The sequence below is a fragment of the Anopheles darlingi genome, chromosome 3 (genome assembly GCF_943734745.1).
Source record: "Anopheles darlingi chromosome 3, idAnoDarlMG_H_01, whole genome shotgun sequence".
NCBI lineage: Eukaryota > Metazoa > Arthropoda > Insecta > Diptera > Culicidae > Anopheles > Anopheles darlingi.
Genome location: NC_064875.1, coordinates 33,894,092 through 33,915,969, shown reverse-complemented (window position 1 = coordinate 33,915,969; position 21,878 = coordinate 33,894,092). Strand labels below are relative to the sequence as shown.

Sequence of the window (21,878 nt, the reverse complement as noted above, 5' to 3'; positions counted from 1 at the left end):
GGCAGGGCACAGGGGTGGTACTGATTGATGATTTATCTTCGATCGTTTGCGATCGTCCGTGGATATCTATGGGGGTTTTGTCTGCGCGATTTACGCTCCGTGTGTTTGAATTGGTGTGCCCGAGGGCGCCAATGGCGGACTGACAGGATCGCCCGACCATCGCCAAAGGGAGTCGCACGAGTAGGAGTCGCACTTTTGGTTTATTTGCTTACAACAGGGAAATTGAGCACAGAATTGAGCAACGACCTTAACCGTCCGTATATCGGGGATAGTTGCGAAGTGGCTTTCGATTGTTTCGAACGATGCATCGAGAGGCAAAGCCGCGGCCCGACTGGTGCGCCCACAATCGATCAGACTGTACATCCTTTGGTGGCTTGTTGTTGGTTGTTGGACCTTCTTCGCGGCTCGGTGACTGAATTGAAGGACTGACTTCACGGCAATGTTAGTCCATTGCACGGAGTAGACGGTGGGGACGGTGGTACACACGACACATAAAAACAATGCTGTGTGCTGGTATCCCGAGGCATATACCCTTTCGCTTGCTTGCTTGCTGCTCGTTCGGTACGGACGGACTCGGAGTGGACTCGGAGTCCATTATTTGCATACGAAGCTAGGGCTCTATGCGCGCCATCGATCTATGCGCCACTCCACTTTTTGGGTGCATGCAGCAGGGAGGGGGGACGTAGAAGCACCTTTGCGCCGCTGTCCTTGCCACGTGGCCACGTCGACAATATGGTGGTGGCCTACCCCCCACCGGGTTCGTGTACGTGAAAGCAGCTACCAACCACCAACCCAATCACCCTAGCAACCACCGTTCGATGCGTATTATTAATGATAAATTCAATAACTCCTCGATAGGCATCAACTCTTATTATCAAATACCATGTGTTCGATACACACACACACACATTGAAGGGTGGTTCTATTGCCTGGGTATCGAAGCGTAGCAGGTGATTAAGGGGAGTTCGTTTGTGCCGCAGGCACATGCCATGTTTATTGGAGGATTTAAAAAAAAACCTAATCGTTGAACCTAATCGTTATTACCACTTAAGTGATTCAAAAGTAGCAATTTCATATCTTTATCGTCATTTTTGGCACTTTTAGTCCAGTAACTGCTGCAATGGGAACCACAGAATGGACTGCAATGGTGGAGCTTAGAGCTGAACAGAACAAATTTGGTTGACAAATTTAGCGATATTGCTACGATCGAGATGCAAAGTGATGCAATTGTTAAATTGAATATTAAGTGTCTCTAAATCATGTTTGAGATACAGAAAGCTTCTGTATTCCTTCTAATGCTGTTTTTGATACGCATTTGGTGCACTTGCAATCCGTCGGAAGCAATTGATTCAAACATAATAACTCCAGTCGGATGTTTGGCAAGGAACAACCATTTTCTTATCTCTGTGACATTCTTGGTCGTCGTCATGGGGGATGTCAACTTGTAACTTTCGACTTTACGTACATTTTACTGTATGAATATCACTTGTAACGTATCTCCTTTAATATACAGTCCGTTTCATAATGATACCCTCGCTCTATTTTTTCGATCTCGAGTTGAAATCAAGCTCCCCAAAAATAGCTAAAATTACTATCTAAGAAAAACCTGACAAGAATGCCAAAAAGTGAATCGAAACTCATCTTTCTGGGGTGAAAGGGTAGCAGAAGAAATTAACAAATTACTAAAACATTTTGGATTTTGGATGATTTCTGCAAAAATATGTAGATTTATATCTAAAATCTTTCGTGAGGCTATCATTATAAAACAACCCATTTTTGGTTTTTGGGTCTCTCATCCAGAAATTTTTAATAGAATTTTAAAATTCAAATTACATGCGTCTTCTACAGATAAAAAGAGAGTATACAATAACTTTAATCATTATTGCGACGCTTTATTTGAACGCGGGAATCGAAAAACTAGAAAGAGAGGAATTATGAAATGGAGCGTATATCATATGGTAGATATGAGTCTCAGGAATACACAAAACACCGCTTTATGCCGTAGTAGTCTTGGAAGAAAATCCCAGGAGAGTGTTTCGAATTTTTGCTGCATTTTTTATGCTTATTTGCATGTACCAGAGGCCCAAATTAAACCATAACGAATGTAGTGCAAAGAAGATTTACAATTGCTCAGACCCAAAGCGCTCAGATATTATAAGTTGCTGTCTTAAAATGATTTGCTTTTTCTTACTAGCTTCCGTACATTAGAAACATTCCTTTGCTACAAGACATTTTCCTGACAGGACATGTTCTCAAATTCTCTCATTGAATCGTCCGGCTACACACACGAGCTTGCAAATAGTTAAAGTTAGCTTACAGCTCTACCACAATCTGATCGATCTCTAAATAGAATTCGTGTTCAACACAACACTGCCGATACTGTACAGTATGGACTACTAGATTATCTGCAAAAATTCCTTACTCAAATTCCCTCGCAGTTCGTGTGTTTCCTTCATTCGCTAGCGTTGCATGCACCGGAGACTCACATTTCGGAAGTTCCACGGTACAGCCAACGACCAGTCGGAAAAGGAGCAACGAGCGAGGTTGTTTGTTTGGTTGGTGACGCTTCGGAGCGGGCTGGTGTCTGTATGTGGTCCTGTCTATGTCCTATGACAAGGTACATCCGCAAACGTGGTACCACACATATAAAATTTCCCATTTTCCACACACACACACCGGGACCACATAACAAGGTATTGCCTATAGGATGACGCGTAGTAGTAGTACAGCGCGTGCCGCTTCTCCTCTGTTCCTCCTGGAAAATTGCGCCGCCAGCAACAACATCAATTGCCGAGGTTGCCGAGGACATACATACGTACGATGAGGTTATGGTCTGTCGGGCCGGGCAAGCAGCAGTTGGCAGCAGTTGACTTGCGGTGAAAACAAGCGGCCAAAAAAGACGGCCAACCAACCAACCAACCAACCAACCAAAGTAGAGCACATCGAACGACGATGTGAGGGGAAGGAACGGAGAAGGATGTTATATCTTTGATCCATAGTGAAACATGTATGCAAAACGGATTCACAAGCTACGCCCCGGTCCATAGGAAATCCTCGTTTTCTTTTTTTGGGTAAAGTTTTCCGAAGAGAGACTTTGCGCGCGCTCTCTCGTGTGTGTGTGCAGCGTGCCGTGTCCCAAGCACTCAGCCCCCCCTCCCGAAAAAAAGGGTAAAAACTTTGTCGTATCCCTTGTATCAGTTACTCTAGCTCAGTAGTGTGGCGTGTGGCCTTAGGCTAGGTCCTCACCCCTGACCGTTATGATGAACTCCCTAAACTCCTGAAGCGATGATTTAGTTGAAAGACCGCACTTTCCATGCCATGCGTGTGCCAGGAGTCAAAGTTCGGGGGCCATTTCCGGGGAACCCCCCCTGTTACTCGGTTACTTTAATGACTTTCAACTTTCGCATCACATTCGCGACTGCAAAATGCGCCCCAACAGTAGGCGATGGCCGTGTCCAAGGAGAAGCGGCATGTCGCTAAATGAATTGTTACTTTGAAGAGCAGGAAATGGGGGCCCGATTTTTTGGGGCGACAATTTCCGCTTCGAGAACGGGAAGATGATGATACACTGAACAATGCAATGCGTGCGTGCGTCTCGTTATGACCCCAGACCGAGATCATGTTCTGCATGTTTTTGCCGTTTCGTTACGTAAACACACTCACATCGTTAGAAGACAAACAAAACAAATGGAATCGATTGTTGGGCGCGAAAGGATCGCGTTGGATCTAGCCGGGAAAATTGCAGTCCACCCCGCTCCCCTCCCTCGCTCTTCGTAATGCGGCCACGACCGTTCATTCTCCGCGAGACTCGACAGACCGAGATCACCGAGCGTCACAAGTCGTGTCGTCATAGCGCGGATCCCTCCAATTAATCGTAGATCACGATCAGGCGGAGGACTTTCCCAAAAATAACATCCCACAAAGAAGTCGCTCGGATCACGGCTGACCGCGGTCTCTCTCGCTCTCTCTCTCTCTATCGGTGGCATGTTCGACCTCCGCAACATTCGCGCCCAAAACAATCACCGACAATACCGATCATCGTCGGAACCTTTTGATCTCTCTCTAGCACTGTGTGTACCGCACACACCAGCCGGACAACCCGGATCGACGCGATCGTGTGGCCTGCCGAAAAACACACACACACACACACACACACACACACACACACACACACACACACACACACACACACACAGTCGCACAGTGAGACCTCCATAACGAGTGGTGACGTCGCGCCACCGTCGTCTGATGATGAACTTCTAATCTATCTATAGCCCGGGATATGGATGATCCTGGCGGCATCTTATCGCCGTTGGTTTGCCCAAATGTGAAATCTGTGCTCAACAGCACCGGCAGCGGCCGTTCAATCGGTACCGGCGCACCGGGTGCCGCGGATGATGATTAATAATTTCCCACATTGTCAAGTCGATTCACTCGAATCATTTATCTCATCTCTCCACCACTTCTTGCTCGCTGCCGCTCTTCTTCACCTTTTTCGTTACATTTTTCTTCCTCCGACCCGGTGTGGGGGGACGGTTCACCAGATCCACATTCCGACACGGCCACCAGCCAGCCAGCCAGCCAGCAGCTTAAGCGTTTTCGTTCAATTCGTCGTCCATTTGCTTTGAAGTTGCGGGCTGATGGTGCACGGGGTGACGTCGCGCTCTCGTTGTCATGATGCGTCCCCCGGATATATACGTGAGCTTGTTTGTTTTTGCTTCGCTCCTCATCCTCCTCGTCCTCCTCGTCCTTCTACCTTCTCCTCGATTGAACACTTCTGGTGCTTCGGTGAACGATTATCGAGTAAAGAAGCTGAAGCACAAGCATCATCATTTATGATCGTAATTCATACCTAATCAGCTGAACCGAACCGCGTGCACGCGAACCCACCACCACCTACACCACCTCTACCACCATCACCACCGGCAGCTTTCATCAAAATGCGAAATTCCGTTACGCGGGGCTCCGCCCGATGACTCTCATGTGAAGAGCGATCCAAACCGAATGATGAGGGACGGAGAAGCCGCTGCGAGCGTTTCCCGTGGCAACGGTTGTCATCTTTTCTCCACCAAGAATGTGTGGCTCGAATGTGAGTCTTGCGACCTATCAAACAAGATGACAGCGACGACCTCGGAGCCCGCGGTGCCCGAAACCGAAGCCGAAGGTTATATGTCATGATGAAATTGAGATAAACTCGATATGAATAATCATATCGATATGAATATCACTCACTGCTGCTGCTGCTGCCGTCGTGGTGTCTTTGGTGGCATCATTGGTGGTGGTGGTGGTGGATGAAAATTAACGAGATTTAGAGATTTTCACGCTCGTACCAGGATGTGGTGCGGTACCGAGAGGAAGCCCGGCCACAGTAACAGTGCTCGTACCAGTGACAAATTGGGGGTGGCGGTGCGTGTGTGTGTGTGCGCACCACGTCTGCGGGTGTAAATTGATTGAAATTTGCAGCTGAGCAAAACTGAACTGAGCGGAACTTCGGAGCTTCGCACCGAAAGGGGGGACAAAACAAGGACCGTACGTTTAACTCTCAACCCCCAGCGGAGCGGAGTTTACGAGTTTTTGACAGCTTTTAACTAGTGGCAAAGAATTGATGATGATACTCTTGGTGTTGTTGTCGGGTGTGTGTTTGCCGGGTGTTGATTTATTAGGCATCAGAGGCATCGAAAGGCAAACAACAGCAACAGCAACAACACGCGCACTTCCACACGCGCTAATGCTACTGTAACCCAGCTCATGTGGAAGGGGGAGGGTTTCATGAGTGTTAAAACATTTATGATGATGCTAAACCCACCGCCACCGCGACGGGAGATCGTATCGTTTGATATCGTTTAGGAGCTGATTAGAGTAAGTGTTTGTCCTCCATTTCTTCGTGTGTATACAGGCTGAATCGTGGTAATGCGATATTGTATTAAATCATTCCTTGTACATCGTTTGCTAAATTAGTAACTTTAAATACATTATAGGACTAATGTGGAACAGCTAATTTTGCTGCACAAAAATGTCTCAACACTTGAAGTTTATGATGTATTAATCGGCTATTTATAAATGCCGCGAGTTATACAAAAATCAGCTACCACATTTCGCGTTTTTTAATTTTGTGACCCTTTAGGATTGATGTTAATAAAATGAAAACGAAAGAATAGAAGCTATCCATTCCGAATGTGAAAATTAAAAGTATTTTTGCCGAAAATGATGGAGAAGTATTTAATCGAGTGATTAAACTGTAAAGGACACAAAACATTTTAAAATATAATTCTAAACCTTTCTCTCTGGCACTACCGACATAATGTTCTGAATTGAGAAGTTATCGAACCTCACCAAGACACCAAAAAAGTACTGGAGAACAGTACTGCTCCAAAAGATTTAGTTCAAAGATCGCTTTAATGGTTTGGTTAAATGATTGGAACTACGACGTATAATGTCGAATTGGTTGGTAACAGTTTAATAGTCATTGTGCTAGATTAGATAGGATACAATTAGTTTCAGTATATAAACGTTATTGAAATAGAAATAAGAGATAAGGAAAAAAAACACAAAAGCAAAAGGCAAGTCTGTAATGTTCCTGCTACAAAGAACAGTCGTAAGGACATAAGAGCCCATATCTAGCAATGCTACACACAAAAGCAGATAGCAATGAGGAGAAGCAAATAGCTGAATCCAAAGAAACCTCAACTGTCGTGCAAAGCATAATTATTATCTATAAATCTAGACAATTTAAGGGAATAAATCAATGAATGAGTAATTACATTGATATATCTTCGGCTTACAGCTGCATTGCTTGTAATTGTAAACTCTCACAATTAATATATGAATTGGTCAATTTCTGGTTTGGAGCCAAATAACAATTTCCATTTGACAGCTTTTTTTGGAACAATACTATGGAACCTAACTTGTCTGCTCCTTACAACATAAGGTTTGTCTGCTCCTTACAACATAGGGCATTGTCGTAATCACCAGAAAAAATTTAGTCACAATGTTTTTGCCCTAACTGAGACCTCGGTCCAGGTGTCGTATCAGTCATACAGCAACATGATTGTTCTAAACTCTATCACTTATAAGCTCGTGAGGAAACCATAAAAGCTACGCCCATGGTTCATGGTGAAATCATCATTGTCAGCCCACCATTCTAGCAGAACAAATTCCTTTTATCAATCGTACATTAAACAACACAAACAAAGCCCACCTCGTGCCAATAAGGAGCGTATAGCGCACGATGAAATCGGATCCCATGCTCAGATCGATCCCCCATGCCCATCTCAGATACTGTTTATTCCTTTTTGCCGGTGTGAGGTGTGGTGTGAGAGAAATAGGATCACCTTTGCGCGTCGTTGGAAAATAGAAACCAACACTCGCGGTGTGTGAATATACCTAGCGATGTTGCTGCTGCTGCTACAAACAATATCAGAAAAAACGGTTGCAACTTACACCGGTTGACGGGTATGGGGTGGCACGCAGCAGCAGCAGCAGCAGATGAGCGATAATAAATTATCGTTTTATTCTTTTCTGATGTGATTTATGGTTGGTTTTGTTGATATTACAGTACATCAATCCAAGCCCCGGAGGCCATCGGCAGGCTGCTCTCGGAGAGAAGTGGCTGCTTAAGGCTTACAGGAGACGACACACGGATGGATGGATGCAACGAAAGGAAAGGTGGATGATGGCGGAAGCCAGAAGCTTTATTGTGTGTTTATTCGAGTTCACACATATTACCACTAAGAGGGGAGCTTTTTTCATGATGCTCGCGTGATCGCGGTGATGCCTCGTAATAATCCTCCGGTCGCACCGGTTTCCGCCGTGCCCGGGGCCACTGGGACTGACTGTTTTACGGTCATTTAACTTTCGGTTGATGCCGGTGTCTTATGAGGGATTCGAGTTTCTTTTTTTCGGGATGTCAAGTGACACAATTGACTAATAACGATCATCACTTTAGCTTCACCGCCGAACCGAGCCGAGCGGAGGTTTATTCCACCTCCGTAGACACTCATGTCGTTGGTTGTTGATCCGAAGATAGGCGTTGTTGCTGGATCCGGATCCGTATCGGTCGGAGTGCCGGATTGCGCTCTTGACAACGGAACCTGTTATGGACGCAGTTAATCCGTTCCATGTGGTTCTTTCCGTTCCGTTCAATCAACCATGACAACGTTACCGAAGAACGGGCAGAGAGGGAGGAAGGGCGGTGTTCTAACCAACCACCTTCACTCCACCTACGGGGCCTAACTGTTGGCCACTACTTTTTCGGTGGCTAACTCCATTACCAACGGTTGATTTGTTCGGATTTTTAAAACAACCGATTAACGACTCCACTTCACTCCGTTGGTTCGCGGTGTGCCTGCACCTTTGGCCTTCGGTGTGTACGATCGCGATGTGACGATCGCAGTGGAAAACGTCGACCACAAGAGCACATAAATATGCTGCATTTTACAGCATACGCGGCTTGTAATGCTCGAAAGCGTAAATTTCCTTTTTTCCGAGCGCTCGCACAAGGCCCACAGAATCATGCGGTGAGAGATCGGTTCGGATCGGTTCGGATCGGACCGGAGTGTGGTTTCCAGACCGTCCGGGAGCCGGGGGTTCCAGTGGAGAGCCTTCAGCACGCCAAACCGCACGCCATGAACGATTGGGAGCGGGGTTGTGGGCATGGTCCAAGAGCCTTTACTACTTCTTTCTACTGCCAACTGAGTATATTTTCCACGAGTCTTGTGAATCAATCAGTCGTCAGCGTTGAGCAATAACAGCTGCTGTTGTCGATCGACAAAACAAAAAAAAAAAGCTCAACCGTCCTCTTTCCTATTCGGCCGCGTCGCGAATGGTGTAACGATGGATATTGTTATCCTTCTGCGGTTAAGCAGTAACCATGACATGACGCTTATGTCTCCCTCCCATTGGAGATTGGTGTAACATTGTGTGACGCAGACGCGTTCGCACCGGGCTAGAGGGGGCTTTTCTGAGGACGGGGGATCAATCTCCGTGTGTCCGAGCATTCTACTCCAACTGACTGATCTGAGATGATCACTGATAGCGACCCCGAAAAGATTTCTGATAATTAATTGTGAGAAAATCGGAACTTGGCAACAGCTGTGGTGGTCCCGGTGGTCGTACTCCAGGTCGCGTACCGCGGTCTCTCGATCGCGGAAGTCGCCAAGGGCGCCCGGGGCCAAAAGGAGAGATCAAGCTCGATCGATAACTTCTGGTGATCGTTGACGGTGATGGCGCGCAAAAAGGAATACGGGAGCCCTATTGCTTCGCTAGTGACATCCGCGCAACGGGATAAGCGTCTGTTTTCGAGGTGTTGAGTTGAGCGAGATATCGTTTTTGCATATCGCGATCCGTCTTAAGCATGATACACTGGACGGTGTTTATGTTGTAGAGTGTCTATGGTTTAAACTGACAGGTTATAAATGAACATCAGGATATAGCGATATTGGAGTCCTAATGCTGAACGTACGTTGTTCTTCACCTTGACGTTTTAATGTTATGTTATGCTACGACATTGTTGTGTGTTTTGTGGAACAACAGCATACAGAACAACAGCAGCATGTTTTTTAAAGGAAATAAACATACACTACTGTGTGATTTACTATATAAAAATGAGCTATACTGAGGTTGCATAAAAAATCACATCAAATTTTGCTGTGTATGGACGTTACGTTGCGATTATTTTGAGGAAATAAAAATGCCAGACCAAAATTAAGGTCTTGGCAGCTTTCAGGCCCATTGAATTCTGGGCGCAATAAAGCAATAAAAATCGTTCTTCAACGATTCAAAACAAAATGAAATCCATAACTCCCGACGTAGCTGTCCTGTTCGTACTCAATATCACTCGTTGCTCAGGTTGAATGTTGAAGCATTTTAACGCCGAAAAAACCCCCTTTACCAACTGCACCCCGATGATGGAAGCAGGACATTGAACAATGCATCAGGATGTGCTCGTTGTAGTAGTAGTATTATTGCACCGTTCATTTGAAAGGCAATCAACAACAATTAAAAATAAGGACCCCAGCAGATAAACGAAATTCAAATAAATAAACACTGAGTATGAGTACTCGCTGCTCGTTTCGCGTGTCTCGCGAAAAAAAAGAGACACGCGGTTCTGGCACAACTGAAACAACCACGGAACTGGACAGAAAATCGATAAACTAAACAAATTCCGTTCCCTCTCTCTCTCTGTCAAAACGGGGCGGCCGCCATGCTGCAGCAGGCCATGCTGGGTTTGGACGCAACATAAATAATAACGAAGAAAACGGAACGATATTAGTGCGAATCTCTCGGTATTTCCCGGTGGAAAAAAAAACCGTACCTCTGATTAGGAAGAGGTTGTTGGCCTGGTTGGCCTGGTAGAGGGTGTAGTACACCTCGAGGGTGTACTCGAAAGCTCCCGTACTTGGTGAGGAGTTGACTAGCAGCAGCAGCAGGAGGAGGAGGTGAAGATGCATCAAATAAAATCATGATTTTTGACACGGAAATTGATCCAAAAACATAAAAAAAGGGATCCAATACTGCACACACCAAGGTAACGTGTTTCAATACAAAAAAAAGTGGCCTAATGCAGTCCAGGGTTTGCGTAAAATGGTGCTCTCGCACTCGTGGCCGGGCTACCGGGCCGTCTACCAACCGGGAACCGGGTACCGATGGGGTATAATTGTTGAAAATAATTCTTTTTGTTTTGTCTGTTGTTTATTCCCATGCTTCCCCAGTCATGACATACTATGCTGTTGTCGTGTTGTGGCCACTTATAGTCGACAATTCAGGACAAAGGTGTAGCCAGTAGTTAGATCGATCCGTCAACCCGCTTGGGGCATTTTGTTAAATGTTTAATTTTGGGCACGTGATGCATTTCTATCGACCGTGTGCTCCGATCTCACATCTCCGGCCCAAGGCCAAGCTATTGAGTCAATTAGTCGCTCAAAAAAACACATTCAATCTTCCCGATTTCCTCATTCTCGTTCCACTGGGTTAGCAGCGTTGATGCGATTTTACAGATCCGGTTTACCTTTCGGATCCGCACGGAGTGATTTGTTTTCCCCCCATTTTCCCCATTTGCCTTCGAGGCGTTCCGATTCGGAAAATGGTGCCGAATAGAGAAAGCAAATCCAATGGTATCTTACTCCGACGCCGACTTCGATGGCGATGGCGATGACGACGACGACGCAAAATCAGGTGCAGGTGAGACAGGCAAACGAACCGGCAAACGTACTGTTGTGCTGGAGGAGACGGGGGAATAGTGAGGAAACAACGGAGCCAATTCGAACAGAACTCGAGCTCGCTCCGGGGTCGCTTTCCACCTGTCGACCGCCGCCAGTCCGACACACCGACCGATGCGGACCATCGAGCTCTTTGATCGAAAAAAATAAAATAAAAAATAAAAAACAAAAAATCCGGTGGTATATGTGCCAAGCAGAAGGAAGTTGGCGAACAACGAACTTTTCCGGCCTGCAGGTCGGTGCGCATTATGATGCACAACATATTAGACCGTGTGGTTTCTATATGATGGGTGCTCCACTCACCCTGGCACCCTGCATCGGGCCACACTTTGACCAAAAAAAAAAAAGGGGTACCAGGACACGGTTGCACCTCGTCAACGTCGTCGTCGTCGTCGTCGTCGGAACCTAGAACACATGGCGCACAGTGCGGCGGGTACGAACGCGCGATGCCGGTGGCGAGGAGGAACGAACGAAGAAAACGACGGAAAATGATGTCGACAACGACAACGGAGCGAAATTGTTTAATCGAAATTTTAAAAATAACAAATCAACATCGCGGTGCGGAGGAGCATTTGACCCCGGGGGAGGGGGGGAAGGGGAACGCCACCACGAACCACGGACCCGGCTGCTCCGGTGGCGTAGGTTTGGAACCGGCACCACACGGACGCGCGGAAGCGTTATGACGAACGTTATTGGCAAAAAATCGATTCCACCACCTCTCTTCCTCTCTCTCTCTCCCTGTCTCTGGGTGGCTCGTGTTTTCTCGACACTCGAATAGTGGAAAATGCACAAAAAAGTGGCAAACGGGCTGGCGGACGACTTCGACATAAATAAAATAAGGAACCAGAAGCCAAAGGGGGACAGAAAAGCAAAAGACGCGATCCCGAAACGCATGCATTCGCTAGCAGCTCTTGGTGTGTCTGTCGGTGGACCACATGAAAGGCATATCTTTCTCTATGGAAATTCCAGGAGCATCCGAAGGACCGAAGATAATCCCTTTTCCGTAACCGGTCGCGGCGCCGAGAAAGAAGGGCTGCCGGAAAGGCAAGAGCACGGCTTGAAATAATTGTTTTGTCACTGGAAAAAGTAAACGAACGACAGACGATGACGACGACGAGGAATACTCCTTTGAACGGAACTTTCTTCCTTCCACTTCTGACGTGCATTTCGCGTTCTGCACACATTTTGTGGTGAGAAAAATCAAATCGTGAAGAAAAACTTACTACTATCTTCTGCCATACCGCGCTTCGTCTCGAAGAGAGTCTTCAGGTTCATCGTTCTACGCGTTCAAACATACGACGCTGAATACGCTGTATGCTCGTGTGGTATGGCGGAAGGAGTACAACTGGAGAAGGAGCTCCTGTGTTCCGTTTTCAGTGTCCCTACCCTTTTCTGCTTTTACTTCTTTTGTCTGCTCCGGGCGTGTGTATCTTGACGCGCGCTGTAATTGAAGCATTTTGCATCGCCGAATGTTGGACCCACCGGTGGTGCACCGACAGGCAGTTTAAGACGTGACTAGTAGGCCCCACCTCGGCGGACAAGATCCACGAAGAAAGACAAAGTTCAACAATCGACGAAATGACAAGCGTCTATCATGGCGTTCAGACGCGACGTCTCACTATGAGCTCATTATGAGTAACATGAGATGATGAGTCGCCTGTGTGCTTCGTTTCCTTCCTTCCGGCCATGCTAGCAGAACGTAGTTACTCTGCTCTCTCCCCTCCACCCGGTTTAAGGCAACATTCTCGATGCAGTTTCTCAAAAGACCATCGAGCATGCGACGAGCGTCGAGGTGTCGAGAAACCATGGCAACAATTCCCACGGTTTTTAGACAATCGAAAGTAGAAGTCATTTCCTAGTCCGTTGGAACCGCACGCACTCCGCACGACCAAAGAAAGAAGAAAGAAGAAACAAAAACGCGATTCTTCCGCGATCAAAGGTGCGAGAAAGGGCGGATTCGCCCCATTCGCGACCGGAAGCGGAAGGCACATTGGCATACATCGAAGATCCCAAGGAGCCCGGAGTAGAGTGTGGAGCCAACAGTGAAGTGTGAAACTTCACACACGTGCTGCAGGCCCAGTTCTGTGGTCCCCCAAAAAACAGGTGGTCTTCTTCCTGTGTGTGTGTGTGTGTGTGTCCAAAATTGGCGATCTTCCTCGAGTTGCGAAGTTGTCAGGTTGTTAATGTCTTTGTTGATAACCCAAAATCGCACAATCGATCGATGTTATGGTCCCTCGAAACGCACGCATACGCACACACACCTGGAAACCGAAAACGTACCAGATGACTCTTCCCCGGGTGCTAGATCATGCGTGACGTCGGTAAGAAAACGCGGAAATAGACAACATGATCGAAATGGGTCCACCGGCGCCCCTGGAGCGATATCACCGGCGCTGTCACCACCGTTGCGGACCCGGTGCGGTGTCCGCCGTGGCCATGCCGTTCAGTGGCGCGGAACATGTTATTCCGCGTGGTGCGAGACACACATTAAGTAACGTTTTCGTTTTCTAATGTTTTATTTTCTCGCTTCATTAGACGTGTGTTGCTGGTTGCGAGGGGGGGTAAGGCACCCTTCCAGTAGTTGTGTTTGTGTGACAATAACACATGTTTTACGTGATCAAATAAAATGTAATGTAGGGGAAGGGGGTCATTTCCTGAAATTGAGTGACAATCGATTGGGCGAGAGGAAATAGACACTTACTTTTCTTCTTGAGAAACGGTGGACCATCGTGGTGCAGGCCGCGCGGATCCGACATTTCCATCAGCGGACTGTAGATCTTGCCCGGATCCATACCGGGGGGAAACAGGCCGAGCGGTGAGTCTAGTCCGAACACTGGAACGAGAAAGATCACACAAGGTTGGTTAATGGTAAGATAAGATGTAATGTTCTTGTGAGTCTGGGAAGTATCGATAAGCGCACTGAATTCTAAGATAAATTAACTAAACGTGTTTACCAATAAATTAAATTAAATACCAAACAATGAACGGTAATGATAGAAGGGAAAAAGATGAGCATACGCATCGCATGTAAAATGCTCTGGTCTTGAAGAATAACTGAACTGATGTTGTTTCATACATCTGAAGCAAATATTAGTAACAATTATCTATTCCTGTAGACTTTGAGTGGTCTGCAAGGTCCTTTACAGACCCCAATTAACTCCGCATTCATAATGTACGCTCTCAAAAACAAACAAATGCCTGTCTCTAGCTGTAAGGATTACTTAATGCTTCTGCTACTTGTAAGTACTACAGTATTGTTGTATACGGTGTGCAAAAAGTATATCCACTCCTCCTTGTTTTAAACCAAATGAAGGAAAATTGAGTAGTTCAAGTTCCTTCTTTAGATCGAAATCTTTCGTTTATGATTCCTAGGAGCCTGTTTCTTGTTACCATGCTTACCATAGCCATGCAAGCCATTACGTTAAAACAAGAAATTGAGAAATACAACATTTTTCAGTTTAGATTTACTACAAAAACTAGCCAAACTGTTATTGTTGTTGAGCTGCACTTTTTCTAATTTTAGTTTTAAGTTATCTTTGTATAAGGTGACGGCGAAGCATGAACTAAAAAAAAAATTAAGATCAAATTAAAAATAAACTTGTTGTTTAAACTGCACCTTTTTACATCTAGATACAAATAATGCCATAAAAGATGGCCATCGCTCGAGTTATAAAAGATCGCAATACATCTTCTTCCTTGGAAAAGAATTCTTCTGGACCCGAATCTGTGGTTATCACTCCAGATGTCTACCTTTTTTCTAGAAGAACTACTGGAATGCCGAGTTAAAGTCTCGCCACTGTACTAAATTAAGACATTCTTTTTTCTACCTTTTGTTGGCTGTTCATTGCATCAATATCATTGTTCTTCTGGTATGTAACAGAAAGTCTCTCTCCACAGGTAGCACGAAAGCAACTTTTCGTTCAGAAAGCGGTTATATTTATATAGGATCCCGCCGTAATGCGTTGTTGGTATAAATTTTTAACGTTGCAAAACAAAGCTGCAATCGTGGCCGTATGTCTGCACTAAAATATCGCAAGTATCATGGCCCTGCCCACATTCAAAGACATAATATTCCATTACCAATAGCAAACGGAATGAAAACGAAACGAAAATTCTAAACAATACACGTATTGATACCCCCTTCACACTAATGAACGGCGTTCGCCGCCGAGTAGCGTTTCAAATGGTGCAACAAGGCGCTCCACAAATAGGTATTAACATGTTACCGTTTCAACCGTCAACGAAGACCCGCAATGAATGAATCGCCCCCCATTCGAAGATCCCACGAGACGCGTGAAATCTACACAATTAAAGTGCCTCCTCCACCGCCCGAAGCTGGCACGACATAGGAAGGGATCACCTCACACCGCGAGTGGCTTGTTTTTTTTTTTTGGGGGGGAGATTTTCGTTTGTTGGAGAAGATTTCACCTCCTCCATCGTCTGTGGGTCGTCCACATCACACGCACCACATTCACTATCTCACATACATTAAGGCAGAGTGCGAGAGGCAGCCGAAAAGTCTGCGAAATTACAGATGAAATGAAGTCGCGGCCACTCGCGTGGTGGAAAAATGAATGAATGAATGGAACCCCCTCCCCCTCCCACCTCCCCCTCAATGTACCTCTTCCCTTCGAGTCATGTAGGGGTCAGAACCACGCCGTTGCTGGCGAGTTGACCAGTGGGCGCGTTCAAAATGTGCAGACAGAGTTTCGAAAGATTTTCCCCCAAAAAAAAAGTAAGGAGGAAAAACCATAACCAGCAACCGCCCCCCTGGGTGTGTGAATTCCTCATACCCAGAAAGGTTTTCTACGCACGTGTGTGTGTGTGTGTGTGAGTGTATGTGTGCTTGGGATCTGTGCGTGTCGTCTCTCTGTATGTGTAATTTGAAGATCCGAAACATTCAAAACAAAACGCCTCACATACAATCGTCCTCTTCACTCTGCGTGTGTGTGTGTGTGTGTGATGTAGGTGGTTGGGGTGTGGGTGGTGGTTAGACCGAAAAACAAAGGGAAAATAATAACACCACCCCCTAGCAACGGGGAGACATTTTCCCGTCCTAATCATGCTCAGGCAGCGATCGCAAGCAACGGACGCTCGATGGAGAGTGTTCCGACCGAATACGGCGGAGAACCCTGGGGCAGGTGAGAACGCTAACGGGATTCGGGTGGTCCACCCACTCCTACCCACCCTCCCAAGAAGACAGCAACTTTCTTGAAGTGCGTTAATTACGTGCGGCCACCGCGACTCGCGTCTCGCGTCTTTTTTGGGGGCGACTTTTGGACCATCGCAGAGATTATCACTGGCCACTGGTCTGCCAGTGTGTGCCGCGGACCTGTGTGAACGCATCATCATTCATGCGTTGGTGTGCCACCGATTCCAGCTCCCTTCCCCTTCCCGCGGCGATGGCCGAGAGTGATAGCACACCAACTGCCAGGGGGTGGCAGCGAGAAAATGTTTTTGGGAGAGGAAGGAATCGCCTCCGAAGCGTGTATGGTAAAATATGTAATTTTATATGGTCATTGTTGATCGGACGGACCAGCAGCAGCAGCAGCAGCAGCAGCAGCACCGTGGTCGTCGTGGTCACATGGCGCCACCATTGACCCCGGGGATGTGGTGGATACTGCGAAATTCGGCGCCGAAAACAATGGGGAAATATCTTAATTTTTATGTTTATTGCTTCGAGGCGGAGTAAGGAGAGTGGAGGGAAGGGTGAGTTTTGGGTGGGTCAACGTTCACCACGGCATCCCTCCCTCTTTCTCTCTCCCTTCCACCCAAGGGGGGGGTCAAGTGGTTGGTCTTGAAGGAAAAGGGTCCAGCAGCAGCAGCAGCTGGAACATATAAGTGGGATGTGCGTGTGACGCTTTTCCGGGGGTAAGGTGGGGTGGTCAGAAAAGAAAGATGGGTTCAAACCAGTGCACCGGCCACTTCTAATGATACCGGCGGGTGTCATTAAATCAGTTCGACCCCAGGAAGGGTGTCCATATCATTGCTTTGTTTAACGGGGATTTGTTCTGTTTTCTTTCTTTCTTTTTTTTGCAACAATTGTACCACATTGTATTTCGGTAACTGTCGATGACCATCCCGTTTGTCTCATAGAGAGAAGCTGAGAGAGAGAGAGTGAGTGAGTGAATGAGAAACAGAGAATTAAAGGAATGTGGATCGCTTCGAATAGATTGATCGTGGTTTGGTGCGAATGGAGGATCTGATCTGAGGCTGTAACAGAGCACAGTTTACTCAAGTTGCAGTTTACTTGATAAGGCCAATAATTATAAGGCCAGAAATTATAAGGTCAATAAAACAAGTACAAAAAGGTTACTTGGACGAATCTGATTTGCATGACTTAAAAATTTTACAATTTGCTTTTTTTCATATTTAAACAATTTGAACTAAGAACCATTCAAAAATATTGCACAAAAAGATTGATTTAATCGGAGCAAAACCAAGATTTAACTCTACAATTCGGTTAAAAAAACTCTTTGCTTTTGTTTGCTTTTACGATCAAAAGATATTGAAATATTAACACAGTCAAGTAAAAAGAATAGTAGGGTGCAATATTGGTTCGCAATCCAGCTAACACAAACGAGTTTGGATGCCAAAACCTACCTTGATGCGAGAAAATTTAACGATAAAAAAAGGTACCGTATGTGGAGTATTTTTGTTTAAAAATGATAGAGAAATATTGTGTACTACATGTTGACAATCGAAACTTTTTACTAAAGAGCTTTATTATGGCCAGCATTAGAGGAAAATATACTATGGATGAGCTGGCCGCGAACACATCTAAGGTAACTTTCTTGTTTTCCCCTTTTATATGTTTTATGAATATAAATGTATATTTGTGTTTATTTACTAAATAAAAACCTTTATTAAAATTTTCAAATCGATCGGATATAACAAAAAAAAAACGATCGACAAAAGGAACCAAATGGTCCAAACCCAACTGGAGGGTTAAAAAGATGGAAATGTTTGAACTCGTGATATGCACTCTATTTGAAAGGTATCTCTGTCTACTTGTTATAAAATTTGCTAATGCTGTTTTTAATAATACCGTTACATTAAACATTTCAAATGTGAAAAGAACAGAAAATTTGGCGGCAGTCCCTGTAACAAAGGAACATGGCTTTCGGTTTTGCATGTTGTCTTCAAACTAATATTAGACAAGTTGTACTTCAACACGACTTTCACCACAACAAATACTGATGGATTCATCACAAAAAAACTTAAAACAGGTATTTGTTTTGACTCGAATTAACCATAATATCCTCTTGAAGCATTGAATAAACCAGAGGTCAATCAAAATCAAGAGAAATTTTAATCATTACAATGTTAAAACATAGAAAAGTAACATCTAATGTGAAATCATAGTTAAACATTGCAACTTTTGGATTTCTTAACGAAAGTAGACGAAATTAGTCGGAAACGAAAGGAAACAAACTGAATTACAATAAGTAAGAAAAGCATAAACGCGATAATCGATAGAACACAAAATGCTTTTAAAGAAAGCATAATATGATTGAAGCTCGCAATCAATTGCAAAGCAATGGCAAACTCATAAACGAAATGATAACACGTCACAGAATAAATGAAATAAGCGTTGAAATAAGACACATCAAAAAGAGCATCCATTGTAATGTACTAATGGCGAAAGTCAGGGGCGCTATAGTGAGCGATATGAGATGCATGCAAACGAGAACACAATAGTATACTCACTGTGTGGCGGGGTGAGCGTCAACGACGAAACCGACGGCATGTGCGGAAAGGGCAGTGGCGAGTGTGGCGGTCTCGGTGGTCCATCGGCCGAATGGTTGAAGAAGGGTGGAAAGTTCAGGGTGGGACTGTGAAGAAAATCCTTCGGTCCACCCCCGGGACCGGCGGATCCTTTCGGTCCACCGTGTGGCGGATGGTGCGGAGGATGGTGCAGGTTGTTGTTGTTATTGTTGTTGTTTTTACTGCTGCCACCACCACTGTTACCGTTGTTACCACCACCGTTGCTGCTGCTAGTGTTGTTGTTGCTGTTGTTGCTGTTGCCACTACCGGACAACGGGCCACCGGGACCGTCCCCATTACCGGTCAGATGGTTCGGTGGCGCACCGGGACTCCCGGTCGCGGCCGTCGATTGCTGTTGTTGTTGTTGCTGTTGTGGCAAATGTGGATGATGATGGTGCTGAGGTGGCCCATGACCATGATGCGGATGATGGTGCTTGCTGTTCGCGTTGCCATGGTGATGGTGGTGATGGTGATGGTTCAGAAAGTTGCCACCGCCGTCGCTGTTGTTGTGGTTGTTCTTTTTGCTATTGCCGCTACCGCCACTGTTGCTGCTGCTGTTGTTGTTTTCGGGAGCTAAACCTTCGAGCAATGCCGATATCGGTGGTGGCCGGAGCTGTGGCGACGAGCCCCGCAGATGATGGTGTGCGGACAGGTGTGGATGACCGGCGAGCGGATGTTGATGCGTTCCGAGGGCAAGATCCATATGGTCTAGAAAGTGCGGCGGTTCCATATCGTCATGGGCAAGCAGCGCCCGTTCTTCGTCCCGATGCTCCATCTTGACACGCTTCGCCTCATTGTGGTGGTGGTGTTGGTGGAGATGGTGATGGCTGAGTAGCCCGAGCGCCGGATGCAGATTATTGTTGTTGGCGAGCGAGGAAGCAAAGGATGGTGGCGGTGAAAGCGAACCCAACGAACGGTTCAATGCTGCCCGGTTCAAATGTCGAATGTCCTTCAGCGACAGTAACCCCCGGCCAATGACGGATCCCGGGTCCGTGAGAGGTGAAGCGTCCTTCATCGTGTCACCCCCTAACCGTGTACTCCCGTCCCGGCTCGAACTGCGAACACCACCGGCGGCCGGTGAATGACGATGCTCACTGTTCGTGAGACCATCGATCGAGGATCCTGCTCCAGGAGCAACAGCAGGATGTTGATTGTTGTTGTTGCGACTCGGGGAGGACTTTTTCATGCACAGATTCTCGGGTCCATCCGAAACCGATGAGCCAGCGGATGAGGAAGGTGTTAGCGATGGCATCTGTAGCGCATCAACGTCACCACCCTTCGATAGGCTTCGATCACCTTTACACGATGTGCTGCTGCTGCTTTTGCGCGATCCCGAGGATGGTTTGTGCAGTGATCGTGATCGTCGTTCATCGCCACTCGCCGCCGCCGCCGCCGCCACATCACTACCCCGTGACTGTGCCCTTAGCTGATCCTCTTTGGCCACTATCGCGGCCAGCTTCTCATCGACCGATTGACTCCGACACAGGATACGCTTCAGATCGTCCTCCACTTCCTCCTCGTCTTCGTCGTCTTCCTCGCCGTCGTCATCGTCTTCTTCTTCTAGCCCCTCCATAATGTCTTCCTCGTCACCAATCATGTCTTCCACACGATCCTCCTCGTGCTCCTCCGCTTTACCCTCCCGCTCATCATCGTCCTCGAGTGACGGTGGCACGGGAGTCGTCGGTTTGCTGCTCAGATCCTGCGGTGCACAGTCCCCCGAGCGTCTCCGTGGACGTGCCTGCTTTCGCCGGGGCATCGGTGAGGTGCACAGCTCCGCACTGGGTAGACTGATCGAGGGATCCGCAAACACTTGCGGTGGTGGTAGAAGCATCTTCGGTGTACTGGTGGTAGTGGTGGTGGTAGTGGTGGCCGCATGATGATGATGGTGATGATGCCGTAGGTTCCCGGTTGAGTGCGGCGGGAAGTTGGGCGAAGGTAACGATGGTGACGTGGGCGAAATGAGGGAACTCTCGAGTAAACTAAAGTCCTCCGGAGACTGCGCTGGTGTCGGTGTATTACCGGCCACCGGATGATCGACCAGTCCGCGCACCTGTAACGATTCCCCGGCCTGTATCAGCACCGAGAGTCGCTCCTGTGGTACGCTGATCTCGCCCCGGTACATAAAATCGACGATCGCCTGTACGACCCATCCGCGGAAGTCCTTTAGCACGATCACCGGATGCTTACAGGGTGTTTCGGAGAACACGCGCTGGAAAAAGGGCGAACACGCCGACAGGACCACCTTGTGCGCCCGGATGCTCGTCTCGGCGCAAACCAACGTCACGTCCACCAGCGTCTTGGTCTGCAGGAGCGTGTCAAACGCACGCAGGATGTGATTCTGATGGTTGTTCCACCGAAGGCTGTAGTGCTCCTGATCCGTCATGATTTCAAACGGTTCCTTCATCGCTCCTTCTGTCTGTGTCTCTGTATGGTTGAGATGTATACTGGCGACTGCCCGAACGGTTCTCTCCCTTGTTTTTTTTTTCACCCCTTTGCTGCCCAAAAGTCGTTCGTCTTCTCTATTATTCCTTCTTGTTCCCGGTCCGGGGCACTGCTTCCTTTCAACTACTCCTTTTCGGTGGCGGTGACGCTACTTTCGACTCTTGGTGCGCTGCAGCACGCTGCTGTGGGCTGTGGCCGTGGTTCCGTTCATCGCCTGCCTTGTCTGCCGGCTCTACTTCTTCTTCTGTCAGCTTCTGTTTTCTCCCTGGGTGATCCTTCTGATCTATGGATCAGCTAGCACGGGGTGAGAATCCTCTCGCCGCGTGTATGTTTGCGCTGCGCTGCAAGTAAAAGGAACAAGAACATTGCGATATAATACGATTGCGAAACTGAATGCAAACAGACACACAAACACACATGGACGTGAGCAATGAAAATGGAAACCGGAATCTA

At 46.9% G+C, this 21,878-nt stretch overlaps 1 protein-coding gene across 1 annotated transcript in view; it reads right to left on the bottom strand.

Moving 5' to 3' along the window:
• LOC125955463 (protein jim lovell) overlaps positions 1–21,530 on the bottom strand; it is a 31,998-nt gene extending 10,468 nt beyond the window's left edge. Inside the window, exons 1-3 of the mRNA XM_049686598.1 lie at positions 19,219–21,530; positions 18,927–19,065; positions 13,918–14,049 (exon numbers count right to left, since the gene is read on the bottom strand). Of these exons, the coding sequence (XP_049542555.1) occupies positions 13,918–14,049; positions 18,927–19,065; positions 19,219–21,387 (2,440 nt within the window). The 5' untranslated portion in view covers positions 21,388–21,530. The remainder of the gene's footprint in view (positions 1–13,917; positions 14,050–18,926; positions 19,066–19,218) is intronic.
• Between the last annotated feature and the right edge of the window lie 348 nt (positions 21,531–21,878).